The 15805-nt window shown below is 38.6% G+C and overlaps 1 protein-coding gene across 1 annotated transcript in view; it reads left to right on the top strand.

Annotated features, from left to right (window-relative positions):
• Window positions 1-14136, top strand: part of kcnip3b (Kv channel interacting protein 3b, calsenilin) — a 14804-nt gene extending 668 nt beyond the window's left edge. Inside the window, exons 1-7 of the mRNA XM_083911825.1 lie at window positions 1-611; window positions 9221-9345; window positions 9453-9522; window positions 10369-10547; window positions 10734-10838; window positions 11197-11259; window positions 13135-14136. The exon at window positions 1-611 is cut by the window's left edge and continues 668 nt beyond it. Coding sequence (XP_083767951.1) covers window positions 506-611; window positions 9221-9345; window positions 9453-9522; window positions 10369-10547; window positions 10734-10838; window positions 11197-11259; window positions 13135-13182 — 696 coding nt within the window. The 5' untranslated portion in view covers window positions 1-505 and the 3' untranslated portion in view covers window positions 13183-14136. The remainder of the gene's footprint in view (window positions 612-9220; window positions 9346-9452; window positions 9523-10368; window positions 10548-10733; window positions 10839-11196; window positions 11260-13134) is intronic.
• Window positions 14137-15805: the final 1669 nt, after the last annotated feature.

Raw genomic sequence — 15805 nt, 5'->3', positions numbered from 1 at the left:
ATGTGATTCATGAGTGTAAACTATGACGTGAGGACGGATAATAGCTGTTTGGATAAAGAGGGTGAGCAGTAACTTGTGTCGTTGCCGTTCTGAGCTCCTGAGAGTGCGTGCAGGAGGAAAGTCTGGAAAGTGACTCCAAACGTCTCCTTTAATGCACCGTAATAAATGGCTCATGACACAACCCCCATTTTCCCTCATGGGTCTAGAGAGGGAGGTTTTCCATATATGTCGGCTCCCACATATTTTCCACTTCAGCATCAGTGTTGATATTAGAGCAGCCTTTGTCCAGCCTGCTAGCCTGGTTCTCATGCTCTCTCCTGGGCCTGGAAACAACTTCATGCAGTCTTCCACCAACCAGACTTGATTCCTCTCCCTTTGTTGAAAACACTTGTTGTTGACTATCCGGGCGGTACTCGTGCCGGCCCAGGCTTCCTCTTGTCTCTCCTCGGGGCCAGGCCTTCTGGTGCAGGCTTGGCCCTGAGTGAGCTCCCCCCTGTCTGAAGTCATGGGGATCCAGGGCATGGAGCTGTTTGCCATCGGCGTGGTCATCATCCTTTTCATGGCAGTTCTCAAGCAGTTTGGCATCTTGGAGCCCATGTCCTCATTTGAAGGTAAGGGCCCCCCTGAGGCCCCTCTACTGGCTGTAATTATGATGACTCACTGCTTCAACCACCCTTAACCTTCCTGTATAAGCACGCTGTATAAACATTTATAAAAGGTTTATAACACAATAATGAAGTTGTACACAGATATAAAGACATTTAAGTGTTTATTATTATTATTAATAACTAAGTCTGCAATGGAGATATAATTTTATATTATGACAATCGAGTTTAACTGTCATTCGTGTTATAGTTGTTGAGAAATCCATTAATAAACACTTATACCTACTTACAACTACATTCTAGTGTGTTATATACTGCTTATAAATGCTAAATACAGAGGTGAAGTGATACATAAAACTAGTGTTATATGTCTTCACACCATTGTCTGGGTGAGTACTCCATACTGATATGTTGCAGGGTGTCCATTACATAAGGGTGAAATGCCCAACGATGTGTCCATTATCAGGAATTAATGGACGAGGGGAAGGCCAGAACCTTATGATGGTTGCCTTCACTGCACGTTGGAGGCTTCTGGCCTACATTCATTCCTGATAATGGATCCCCGTCGGGCATCATCCCTTACTTATAGAAGAAAACAACCTAATGTTGCTGCATTTCCAAATTTGGTGATAAACAGAAAAATAAAGTGTCTTCTTCTACTTCCAAAGCTAAAGATACCGGTTAAAACACATTGGAATATCTGAAAGGAGCCTGTTTTTCAAAATACAGTATTATCTCCTATGTTTGAATTAATATCAATATTAGGTAAAGGATCAAAGTTCTTCTACCACTGTGACAAAGTCATTCTTTTTTCAGTTTGCCTCCTTTACCAGCAGCAATGTAAATGTTATTTATATTACACTGTTTCTGTAGCTCATACGTCTCAAAGTGCTTCACACTTAAAGACAAAAGTGAGTCGTAAAATACAGACACAGTATAAGAGTAATAAACAAAGCAAAGATGAGGCATCTGAGTTTTAATATTATGATAGCTGAATAAACAACTGAAAAAAGGGACAACATTTTAAAGAAGTCTTTGTCTCTGCAAAAATAAATAAATGAATGAAATAAATAAATATAGAGTGGCCAAAGGGGTTTCTGAGGCTGAGCATTTAATCTCAGTGTTGTTACACGTCATCTCTCCTTCCTCAGCTCTGTACTGTGTAACAAAGTAAAATACACAAATCTATGTATGAGAGTGGGAAAAGGTTAATGGGTTAATGTTTTATTTTGCCTACGAAGAGATATACCATAAAACCTTGATGGGTCAATAGATTTTGTGCATTTGGGCAGCTGCTGTTCTTTGAACGCTGCTGTTCCCTTTGATTAGAGTTTTGGGCTGAAGGCCAGCGAGCCAGAGTGCCCTGCAGTCATTGTTCCAAGACAATTACAGCAAGAAGGCTCCAGTCGGCACATTAGTGCTCCTCATATGGCTCTGCATCATAAGTAATAAATTCAACAAAAACACCAGTAATGTCCTTTCATAATTTATCACTCCTCTCAATTCCTCCAATCTTAAATTCCCCCCGCCCTCCCCCTGTGGCTGGGCCTACACCCTGGTTTAGCATTACTTCACATCAATTATACATGCAGTATCGAACAGGCTTTCTCTGAGGCCGCCTAAATATGGAGCCTGAAGTACTCCTCCAGGACCCTGAAGGACACTGGCCATCCCTCAGTAGCCACCAAAATTCTCTTCATACGTCTTCAGTCCTGATTCCTGCCACTTCATTACTTTATCACCTCCCAGTGAGACTAATTTACCAACTGCAGCGTCATTATCTCTTCTGATTTTGCATCTTCTCATCAACGTTTAAATAACTGGCAGCAGATATTTTACATCTTTTGTCTCTCTCGAAATGTTCAGCCACCTTCATGTAGAAAAATTGGGTAAAAAGTAACTCATGACTCTGCCAAACGTTCCAGGATCCACAAGTCCAGATGTCAAGCTCCTTGTTATCGGTGAGAAATAGACTCTAAATGCAGCCCTGCTATAAATATGAGCTTTGAGGTGATCACAGTTGATATCGAGACGCTCGCTGTGGTGCTGATTCAACTCTGCAGTCATTCATTAGCCATGTTGTGATGCATCTTGTCTGTTGAATGTTAATCAAATGATTCACCTTCAGCTTCCACTGAGGATACCCTTAGAAATATTTGTGAGGTTTAATGACGTGAATTATTTACTTGGTCTATAAAATTATTGTGAAAAATACCCATCAAAATGTCTTATTTTTCTTCTAAATGTTTTTTTTCTCTGATCGACAGTCTTATAATGTAAAACAAGGATTATTAGTCTTCTTCTGAATCAGTTAATCAGTTCGGGTGCTCATCCTGCTGGTCATGTCACCTCCATCATCGCGGCATAAAACATAAACACAACTGAAGACATTAAAGTAATTTATGCCATTGTCCAGTTAAGGCAAACTTGTTTATGTCCCCCTCCACTCAGAATAGAAGAAATTCTTAGTCGAGGAACATTCACACAAGGGTTGAGTTCCTCCACAAAAACAAATAACGCAAAAGCACCACTTTAAATCTTGTGATGTGCCCATAAGCTTCTCAAAGTAAACCATTCAGCATGAAAAACATAAAAATTACTAACTTCTAATCTTAGTCCACTGAGACCAAAATGACCGATGAATTGACTCATCGGCTAAAGGGGTGGAGCACTACAAAACACACAAAACATTTAAAAGCTGAGTATTTTAAGACCAGGCTGTTCTCATTCACTGTTCGTACATATAACAATAAAGTAATGCACTGTCATTTGTGTATAATATCATATTTATCCATCCATATTCTGCAACCGCTTGACCCTGACAGAGTCACGGGGGGCTGGAGCTGATCCCAGCTGACATCGGGCGTGAGGCGGGGTAAACCCTGGACAGAACGCCAGCACATAGAGACAAACAGAGACACACAACCATTCACACTCACATTCACACCTAAGGGCAATTTAGATTCATCAATTAACCTTACACCAGTCTTTGGACTGTGGACTTTTGTAGCCGGCTACTCCTGGTCACCGTTTCACGTTTAATAAAATGCCATATTTCGTAAGATATCATACAAACCTGTAAATGAGAATATGTTGTTTAAAACATGTCTTTCTTGATGTGCACCCAGATTGTCCACATTTAGCAACAGCAGCACATTAATCAATCAGTCGTTCAATCAGGGCTGGTACAGCAGCTAATGTTAGTTGCATTATTTATATCATCAGCACTCAAGGAAAGATCCTTTGATGTTGAAAATGGACACAACGACACTCTGTGCGTGTGTTTATCTACATATGTGTACGTGTTTAAAATCCAGTTCAACGATCCGATCTAAATCCAACCTGCCTGCCTTTGATTGTTGCTTCAGTGCGCTCCTCTCTGCTCTGTTGTCGATTTTGGGTTCAGTCCAACTTGGTCCTATTTTGAGACGACATCTGAAACCATAGGTAGCCTTGTCTTTAGAGAAGTACTCTGATACCAACATTGATGTTTTTACTCCACATTTGAGTCTCATGCAGGATATTTTAGTGGTAACATCAATATACTGTAAAGAGATGAGGGTGAAATGAATAGTTTCAATACTTTATTTGTGACTTGTATGCTTGTTTCCATGTTGGTTGCATAGATCGTTCAAACAGTGGTGAAATGTAACTACGTTTATTTACTCTAGTACTGTAGTTGAGTATTTCCCTTTTTTGGCTACTTTCTACTCCGCTACATTTTGGAGGCAAATAATAAAGCTTTTAACTGCACTTAATGTATTTGACAACATTGTTATTACTTTTCAGATTCAGATTATTAATATAAAATATACATCATCTAATAAATTATGTGGTATTGTAACTATGTAGCATATAAAGTCATTAAAATGAGCTGATGAACACTTAAATGCATCACTCGGGCCGCAAACAATCCAACCGACCTATTTGGTGTAGTTTGTTTGAGCTGCATACATCCTGAGAAGACTGCAGATAATATTCAAGGCTGACCAAAGAACTTACACCTCCTCTGCATGTTTTACAGTGAAAACCTGTACTAGTCAATATTCTCCCCTATTCTCCTGCAAATTAACATCAACATGAGGTATCAGGATTTATGATGAACCAATATATCTGTCTATCTATATATATATCCATCCATCTATCCAACTAGCCATCTATCATCTATCTTTTTTATTGGAACAGATTGGTTACATATTTCATGAGAGGGTATTTTTTGTCTCCTATTGGACATATCCATATACACAGAGCTGAGTGTGAATACAGAAAGAAAGAACGATTTTTCTACGTGTAGGAGAAGGTTACCTGTCCAAACACTCTGTTCCTGTTGTTTCATTGGTCTCCAGTAGAGGGAGCCTTTATTACATAAGTGTGAGTGTGTGACACATTATCAAATCTGTGTTAGGGACCCCAGGAGAGACAGAGAAACAATTAGAAAGTGGGTCACAGAGCTGACTGGGACAATGGGAATCAGGACACCTGTTGACCTTTTTCTCACCACCATCACCCTCTCAAGTTCCTTAAAGGCACATGGTTTTCTTTGTCACATTTAGAAAAATAAATTAAAGTTGTTAGTTTTGCCCATTTAAAACTTTGGTATTCAGCACATTGTTATGTTTTATTTTGTTATTTTGATTATTTTTTTTAGGTAGAAATGCTGCTAGTTCCTCGGAGGTTCACAGGTTAATTAGCAGAAAATATGATATGAGGATGAGGGAGGGGAGAGAGGAAGAAGCTGCAGAGCATCAGTCATTCAGTCAGTGGAGGATGTTGGATGTGGACTTTTTATTTGAAAAGAGTTGTTGTCACTACTGAAGGAATAATATTAATTGAGAAACCAAACGTTTGGATGTGCCAAACCGACCTGCTTGATGTAAGAGTATCAGTTTCCTCTGATTGGATTTCCCATGGATTATCGATGTAGTCTAGATTTTTTTGGAGCGATTTGTTTTCTATCTATCTCTCTCTTTAAAGGTATTTTACAGCAATAATGTGATTCACTTGACCTTAATAAAGGAGTTGGATCATCCATTAGAGCAGGAAAGAGCACAGGGGGGTGGGGGAACAGCAGTCAATTAAAAAAGGCAGAAGGGAAGAGCTAATTGGAGTAACAGAAACTGCAGGGAAAAAATAGTGACAGAAAAAGAGTGATGAGTGAGTGACATTGTTTTAGAGACAGAAAGGGAAAATACAAGAAGACATGAGAGAGTGAGGCTCAAAGAGACTGATGGACCGAAATAAAAAGTGTATAGAAACTCCAATTATGTAAAAGAGGAAAAGAAAGAGAAGAACTGTGGAGGGGAAGATAGAAGAAGAGGGGAAGATGAGTGTGAGATGGGAGACGGAGGGACTCCAGACTGTTGGCATCGTCTGCCTAGTGATCATGTTCCTCAAACTGATGCACCTGCTGGGCCTCATCGACATCACCGAGACCGGTGAGACAACCTCGGAGAGGGGCCGTGATGAGGAGTTACTTTTATTCACTATATTTATATACTTTATTTTTTTAACATTGTATGATGCAAGTTTGGAAAGTTGTAAATCATGAGTCGGGTAGAAGTTGTTGTGAGATACAAAGGGTGTATATAATATCTGGGATCATTTAAGGCTGTTTTTAAAGGCTAGGTGATAACCTAAAACAGCTGGGCACTGTAGTTTTTAACAAGTGGTCGTCAAACAGCAGTAAAGAGTGCATTTGGTTGGGAACTATTTAATGCTGATATGAATACAAGTTTTCTGCTGTAGAGTATTTTTACAGCATCAGGAGCCAGTTGTTTGTAACTTCACAGACTCACCATAGCCAATTCTGTACATGTTTACTAAATGGAGTTTTACTCGTGCCTAAATTTACACCCAGTAGCTACCGAGTGTAAGTGTTTCTTAGCTAACTGACGAAGCTATCGTTAGCTTGCTAGTATATGAGCCGTTTAGTGTGAGGAGTAAAAGAGATGATATGAAATATGATCGACATATCTGACAGAAAACTTGATAAATACTACTGAAAACTGACTTGAAATTATGTAAAATTATTAGAATAACGTGAATAAATAAGCATAATCGGATATTTCCCTCTGAATCTAGATTTTATGAATACTGAATACCTGAAATGGTTAATTAATATTCTACACATGCTCTCTCACACACACTTGCCATCCAGATAAATAGTAATAATAAAAAAGGGAGATGAAAAAGAAGTAGCATAATAAAAAGAAGTGGCAGATCAGAAGCTATTTGTACACCTGCACCTCATAAAGATGTTATTGCACATTAAATATGGTTATTATAAATGTCCTCATTTGTATGGAAAATGCTGCTCCAGTTGTTAATCCTGTGGTGTGGAGTGTTGTGAGGATGTTGGGGGGGGGCATTGTTTTGTGGACTTGAGGTCAGTGATGATAATAAAGTATTTACTAGCTACTTAATGATGCAACCTGATTTAGTAAATCCCCAGTTTGAAACTATGTGATGGAAATATTTCCATGTAAATGACTTGTGAGTCTTCACGTCGTTGAGATGGTTCGAGGAGTAAAATACTCTGCATTGACAATCTAACACCGTAGTCATCAAATTTACCCTGTGACTGATGTGAGACGTCCGTTTTTGTTTAATCAAGTCTGATTTATCCAAGCTTTCACTCAAGCTCCCTAGTCATCATCACAACACAGATCATTTCCAATTACGATTACTCCGATATAACACGAACGTGACATTATGAAGCAGGAAAGTCCGACTGAGATGCAAAAACATTTTTCTGATACTTTGAAGAAAATAATCTCAATCCATTAACTTGCCTTTTTCCATAGTTTTCAAACATGCCCCGCTCCTTTAGTTCAAAGTTAGTGGACCTTGATTTCAGATACGATTAATATGTTAAACTGCTGTTTTCAAGGTCAAGAAAGAACTTTAATGCTCCTGGGCAAATTGCTGTATTGTCTGTTATGTTATCGCTTTATTACATGTAAGGGCAAATTATCATTTGTTTGGAATAAAGCAACATGGGAGGCCAATTTTAGACATTTTTTTTGTCATTAAAGTTTTTATGTACTCATACACATACAAACATACAATCAAACTCGAAAACAAACACTAACCCCAACATCAGCAGAAAGTATATCCAGCATACAACCCCATATACAAAGGCCTCCTGTAAATCAACATTTCCTTTTTTTAAAGCAACCAAAATATACATTCACCACCATGTCTACAAATTTTCCCACATGCCCTACCTACAAAAAAATACGTGCCCACGCCCTCTTAAAATGTTCTTCTTCGTTTTGGATTCTAGCCGACATGCGTTCATATGAAGCAGCTTCTGATTTCCATCCATGTTTTAACATCTGGGCCGACTTTACTCTTCCATACTCAATTATCGAGCAGCTGTAACCATCCTAACTTTTAAAGCCCCTCGTTCATATTTAGATATATTTGGCATTTCTGTTCGGTCACCTAACAAACACAGTCTTGGTGATACAGGTAACACCACACCCAGCCATTTACTTACATGTTACAGTACTTTCTACCAAAACGGGGAGGCCAGTTTACATCCCCAAATCACATGTAAAAATGTCCCTATTTCACTCCGACACTTCCAACATAAATGATCCCCTATTAAGCTCATTCTATGTAGTTTTGAAGGGGTGAAATTAAATCTATGAATTATCTTAAACTGAATAAATGTCCCCGTATTTGATAAGACACTTAACCAATCCGCCAGTGTCTTGTAGAATATGGCTGCTCTGTGTATTATACTAGGTAGGTCCAGAACTTCCATTGGTGTATTCTTGCTCTGACTAAATTTAATTTATATCCATTTTTGATTTTTACACATTTTCTCAATGGGTGTTCATCTGGGGAAGGAGGTCAGAGGTCGTCTCCTGCTGTCTGAACTCAGCCGTGAGAGTTTCAGCTCCCTCCGCTGTTTCCCAGAAACATTATATCTCACTGCTCTGCTGTGATGTTTTATCAGAATATAACTTGAGTCTTTTCTTCTGGACCCCTCAGCGTGAACATCTCTGTGTCCGATCTGACTTCTTTTTTTTGTTTTTTTTCTTCCTCTTCTCACTGTTCTCCATTTACTCTCTTTCACTCTCTTTCACTCCATCTTGATGTCAACTCCCCTCCTCCTCCTCTGTTCTCTCTGTCTAAAGATGGTGAGTATAGTAGCAGCAGATATTAACCAACTCACTTGGCGAAAACTCCCCTCCCTCCCTGTTTTTGAATGTTTTTTTCCTACCCCAGTCACGCTGTGCTTTCTCTCTAGTGTGTGTGAACTGCTTACCAATAATGTGATTTGTTCTTCGAGTAAAACTTAGATTGAACTTCTCAAATTCAGATATTTTTTCAAGCGAACAGATCAAAACAATACTTGTTTGGTGAAATTTCCGCCACAAAGAAAGTACCTCCTGTTCTTTTATATTCCCCGGTTCCCCTGCTTTTTGCTCCTCTACAGTTTTTTGATAAATCTCTCTTTAACTTGCACGTTGTCCCCCCCTGTTGAATGTTTGATCCCACCACTTCCCCAAATGTTGACCTGCATCAACACACTCGATCCCAATCCTCCCTTTTTTCCTCTCCGTCTTTCTTCCTCTACATCTCTTCCCATCTTTCTCCCACAGACAGCAGCGACAGTGACTTGGAGCTGTCGACGGTGCGTCACCAGCCAGAGGGTCTGGACCAGCTGCAGGCTCAGACCAAGTTCACCAGGAAGGAGCTTCAGTCCCTCTATCGAGGCTTCAAGAATGTGCGTCCAGCTGCGGAGACAGTCTTCATTGCTTTTGCACCATTACATGCTTTATATAGACATAAATTATTCTCTGTATATCTTTTTTTCCTTCTCCTGTTGAGCAGGAGTGTCCCAGTGGGCTGGTTGATGAGGAGACATTCAAGACCATCTATTCTCAGTTCTTTCCCCAAGGAGGTTAGTCGTTAAGAATCTCTCCTTTCTTGTCCTTTCTTGTTACGGACCGTGAGGAACTTATTAGGGGATGGGGTGGCCACAGGAAGGGGAGGATTCTGTATTTTTTCTTGTTCTGCAAAATTTGGGACTTTACCATTTGTCCACCTTTTTTTCCATGTCCCAGATTTATTTATTTTTTCATAATTTTCTTGCGATAATACACTGATGTAAGCGCTTGCATTTATTACAAATTAAGTGTCTGTGGTGACATGACTCACTCTTCAACTCACTTGTGTGTGAGTTGGCGAGTAAACGGTTATTATGGTCGAACAAACACAGAAACGAGCGATGACAACAGGCGATGGAAACTTAAAAACAAGTGAAAGTGAGACCCAAAGATTCGTCTGCAACTACAGTTTATCGTCAGGTGCTGCCAAAGAGAACAAAACTAAGATCTTCAAGATTGTAACTTTAAGTAAAAGTGTTAATACATCAATGTAAAAATGACTCTACTAATTATATATTAATCATTTTGTCATATAAAGACTAGGTTACTGTATTAATGTTAGTGATGCATTGACGTGTCAGAAGTATTTTACGGCTAAATTGAATGTGCTTTTGGGCAGCTCATCTCTAAAACCACAATCTTAAAAATACAAAAAACTGTAAAAGCTTAAATATATTCACTCCACTGGTGGATTTTTGCTGGTTTAGAGAAAATAAGAGGAATCCATTATAGATGAAAAAGATTTAATAAGAAGGAGGGAAAATATGAGACAAGGAACATGAATAGTTTTGTTTCCAAGTAGTAGTTTTGAAAAACAGTAGTTACACTAAACCTATGACCTCGACTCCTTTTGTGCACAGATGCCACCACCTACGCTCACTTCCTCTTCAACGCATTTGACATCGACAGAAACGGTTCAATCCGCTTTGAGGACTTCGTCATCGGCCTGTCGGTGTTGCTCAGAGGTTCGGTCACTGAGAAGCTCAACTGGGCCTTCAACCTCTACGACATTAATAAGGACGGCTACATCACCAAAGAGGTATGTGACATCTCAGACATGTTGACAACACCTGGGAAATGATGCGTCTTACCGTTACATTCTGGGTAATGTGACGTTTGGTTACCACACTGCAACCTGCTCTGACTGTGCTGCATCTTTCATGAGAGATTACCTATTTAATCTTGTCTTGTCCGTGTTTGTGAAATGAATTCTTCTTCTCTTCAGGAGATGCTGGCGATTATGAAGTCGATCTACGACATGATGGGGAGGTACACCTACCCCTGTGTGCGAGATGAAGCGCCCTCTGAACACGTGGACAAGTTCTTCCAGGTTCTGAATGCACACAAATTAAAAACACAGTGCTGGAATGTAACTAAGTACATTTACGTACTGTACTGAAGCTCAATTTTGAGGAACTATGATACTTTATACTTCGACTACATTTAAGGTTGCGGCGACCGTTGAGGTTGAAATATACCGAAATTCCCCTTTAAGTACATTTTGAAGCCATCGCTTTTGTACTTTTATCAAGTAAGATTTTCAATGCGGGAATTGTACTTGTAGGAGAAATTTCTACATTGTGGTATTATTACGTTTACATCTTCCACCACTGCTTCAGGAAATTACAAATTACACCAAAATGCTCTAATGTGTCCTTTCTTTCCGTTTTGTTTCTTTTTTTTTGTAGAAAATGGATAAAAACCGAGATGGTGTTGTGACAATTGAAGAGTTCATTGAGACCTGTCAGAAGGTGACCTCCACATTCAAACACACACACACACACACAGACACACACACACACACACACACACACACACACACACACACACACACACACACACACACACACACACACACACACACACACACACACACACACACACAAACACACACACACACACACACACACACACACACACACACACACACACACACACACACACACACACACACACACACACACACACAAACACACACACACACACACACACACACACACACACACACACACACACACACACAGGCAAACAATAAAAACGAAATCAAACTAAGTTACTCATCAACACAAATACTCTATGCAACAGTTCAGGGATCAGTCACAGTGATAACAAGATGTCACTGATTAATCAGGCGCTGACTAAGAGTATCCCCATTTGCACAAACTGTTCAATAAAGAATAACATATTTTGAAGAAGTTCCCTCTTGAATCATATCTTACCTCTTCTTATTTTTAAAGGCACAAGTAAAGCACCTTTAAATCCTGTTATCTTTCCTTTTCTTCTTAACTCTTAACATTTATGCAATCATTTTTAGACATGTACATAAGCTCATATTGTTTTCAGAGAAACTTTAGATTTATTTGATTTTATTTCACCTTCTTTTGAATCTTTCAAACAAACATTCGCAGAAGGAAGACGAGTAAGAAAAGGAGGAGGTTTTGGTGGTTGAGGATGGTAAAACCTCCAGAGCCAATTAAAGTTTTGTGGAAGACAGATGATCTGTTTGTACATCAGCCCAGGAGCAGGATATTTGAATATTAATATTCACCTTTTTCATAGGTCCAAAAACCGTAGAATGTTGACATTTTACATCGACATTTATGGGTTACAGTGGAAGGCTTTACCTCCTGTTGTGGACTCAACAGGTGTTGGAAAAAAGAGTCAGTGAGGAAAATAGAAGTGGAATTAAAATGTACAAGCTGTGCTAAGATTAAAGATCCTGGACGATCTATCCAACCTCTTTGTTTAACTTTAACAAACTCAAACATTGGGCAATAACTCTGCTGCAGCTGTTATAACAAATTGAATGAAACATACATTTGCTTCTCTTTAAAGGGAACTGACAAAACATTTAAGATTGAAACTAATACATTGTTTCAACACATTAAGAAAAAGCTTGTTCCCCCAAAATATCGATTTTTTGTAACATGCCATAAATTCACTAAAAAAATAAGATTTTAATAGTGCTAAGAAAGAAATAAAGATGCTAAAGGACTCAAATGTTAAAGTTTCTCATACTGCTCTCTATTGTCTTCAATCCATCTGCTCAGTTTAAAATGCATCAGCAAGTAAACTGATAATAAAACTATCTTTTTTAAAGTTCTACATTTATATAGGGTTATATATTCTGAACACAAACAATACACAACTAAAACCCATCAACAACAACAGCACATGTGTGAACATAAATACCACATAACTAAACAGAACATTTAGTTGAACATCTCTGTTAGTGACAACACGATCTACAGGAACTTCTGCAAAACAAAAAATACATGTTGGTTAATTCTTACTTAAATGCATTTTCTATGTTGAAAGGCAGCTCCTTAAACCTAAATTATACTGGAACCATAGCAGGATGATTTAAATATTCAAGGTGTCTTTTGAAGAAAAACTAAGCCTGATATATTTCTTTTTTGTAAAACTACCCACCAGTACACAAGTAATAGTGAAAGAGGGTTTATATTCTGAATTACAAATAGGGATTCATTCTCTTTTGTCAGTCAAGTCTGGACTAGAAACTGCATTTTCACTAGGGTATTATCCTATGTCTTAAATTCTAAACCTGATCTTTTGTGTACTTCAGACATCTGATGACAAATATTTGTCTTCTTGTTTTTTTCCAGGATGAGAACATAATGAACTCCATGCAGCTGTTTGAGAATGTGATATAAGGAAGCCCACCTGCACAGCTCACACACAAACAAAGCACGCCAACCTCACCCACACTTCAAACTCATCCTGGCACATAACGCACTGTAAAGACACAGGAACTCAACCTTTGTTCTCTAGTACTTGCTGCGCTCTTTTAGTTGTATCTTTGCAAACTGCTTCTGGATTAAAACAGACGGCCACAGACAGAAGAAGAGAAGAGCTACCTGGGTAAAAAAAAACAAAAAACAAAACCCATGTCTGTCCCGTCTGTGTCTTGAATGAAGAAACACAAAAAGCTCCTTGCGCTTTTATGGTCAGGCAAAAAAGAATCAACAAATGGAGAAGCTTACAATAATCCTCTGATCTGAGCACAAAGGATACTTTAACACTGATACACCTCCTCTCTCTCTCTCTCTCTCTCTCTCTCTCTCTCTCTCTCTCTCTCTCTCTCTCTCTCTCTCTCTCTCTCTCTCTCTCTCTCTCTCTCTCTCTCTCTCTCTCTCTCTCTCTCTCTCTCTCTCTCTCTCTCTCTCTCTCTCTCTCTCTCTCCCTCTCTCTCTCTCTCACCAATGCACACACACACAAAGACCTGCTGTTTCTTTGAGTTTTTAGAGCACCGGGTGAAGTGAACTCAGAATAAAAATGGCAAAAGAAAAAAGAGAAATGAACTAAAGCATGTTTGTCATCAAATATGTGATGTGAAATTAGCTTGCACTACACTTTTATGACTGTATTATATGCGCCTGAAGTAAAGGCATTGTAGATACCTGCACCTGATGCACCACTGGTGTGTATGTATATATGTATAGTTAATAGTTAATAGTATCCTACCTTGTGTTGGTCTCACCTGTGCTGCACTGGGTGATGGAATAGGACAAGAACTGAATATCTGTTTTAGAAATCTCTGTTTGACATCATGTTTTAGTTCTTCACAGGGTATTAAAATCTTTTTTTTTTATTTTGGAAGATTATGTTTAGCTGGTCACGAGTGAGTCTGTACAGTACTGTGAAGGAACCAAAGGACTGTTAAAAGTTTGTTCTTATGCTGAATTAAGGCTTTATCTCGGTTCTTCAGTATCTATGAGCATGCTGACTCTTAAGTGCCACAGTATTATGTACAGTACAGTGGGACCTTTGTGATGCCGGTTAATTAAAGATTCTGTTGACAGCCGCGTCTTGTCCTTTTTTTAATGCTTCCTTTCACGACATTTCTCCCCTGCAGTCAGATGACCACGCAGCAAACATTGAGGCTGAACTGACAAGAGTGACGCTGTGTTCCCGTTCATCAGCCTCTCAAAGTCTCGTGTTAGCTCCACATCTGGACAGATCACACATGTTCTTTTTCAGAATAACCAGGGCTGTTTGAAACTGAAGAGCTATTTGATGAAACCAGTTGCATTCAATATTTATGATGGATTAAAGATACATGTAAATCAAAGACGAAACATGAACAAACCCACAGAGAATGAATGATAGAGCTTTATTTTATTATCTAGTTTGACAGTCAGTCATAAGAGAAAAAAGAACATACATTTATAAATGTTTTATTATATTAAATATTAAATGATATTAAATATCATAAATATATAATATAAAACATACATAAAAAAACAAAACTACTTTAAATAAGTGTTTTGGCTAAAATCACATGGTACCGGGTCTGTGCAGAGCCTCGCGTACTCCCTGTTACTGATACCAGCATTTTAGGCAGTATCAGAGGCATTTCTGATACTTGGATTGGTATCAGAAATGCTAATTTTAACCAATTTTATTAGATTTGTGAAGTTGTTAGATATGACATTTCATTACAGAACAATATTACAGCTAACCTGTGTAATGTGTGAGGTTTTTGGTGTAATTGAGAGTAACTATTAGGCTTACAACAACCAATGAATAAAATAGGTGAACATAAGAAGTAAAACAAAATATTTACTCAAAGTAACTTTTACTCAAACCAATCTTTCTGACTTTATGAGGTCAAGGCAAATAGTTCATTAAAGCATCATAACAGCACTTTGGTCAACTATAAATAAACTTGAATTCCTTTAATTTGATAACCAATAAATAACACTCCACTCGATTTTTTGTGAACTCCTTACAGCCTCATTCCTCCTCAGGTAAGAGGACACAACCAAACTGTGGAGCTCACATTTCCAAATGGATCGCCATAATAAAAACACAATATCCACGTAACACGCAGGAGGAGTTACAAGAAAACAAAAGCACATTTTAGGGTTATTGAGGCCAATCGTTTCATGTCTCTTTCTAACAGTAAAAGTGATGCCGCCAATCCCGTCTTTCCAGTAGGCGAACAGTGAAACAAGAAACTAAAATGAGGAGGTTTGGCCAGCAAATGCGAGGTGTATAAACAGAGTGTGTGTTTAGATACACACACATAGAGTACATATCATCAGTTGCTATTGACTCATTTGTCCCTGCAGGATTACTTTGTAAGTATTTGAGTTAGTTCATTCATGCCTCAACTCCAGTGGCTTATTCAACAACTGCTTGGCTACTAACTGACATGTCTGATCATATCTGTTCAGATGTACAGTTCTGATGGTACCCACATGACAACATTGTTGTGTTGAAACCAACCCCTCAGTATTGTTGACTTTCCTCACAATTAAAAGATCACGTGTA

This window comes from Echiichthys vipera (assembly GCF_963691815.1).
Source record: "Echiichthys vipera genome assembly, chromosome: 4".
In the NCBI taxonomy this organism is placed as follows: domain Eukaryota; kingdom Metazoa; phylum Chordata; class Actinopteri; order Perciformes; family Trachinidae; genus Echiichthys; species Echiichthys vipera.
The sequence above is the reverse complement of the archived record's forward strand: the minus strand, read 5'-3'. Positions and strand labels throughout refer to the sequence as shown.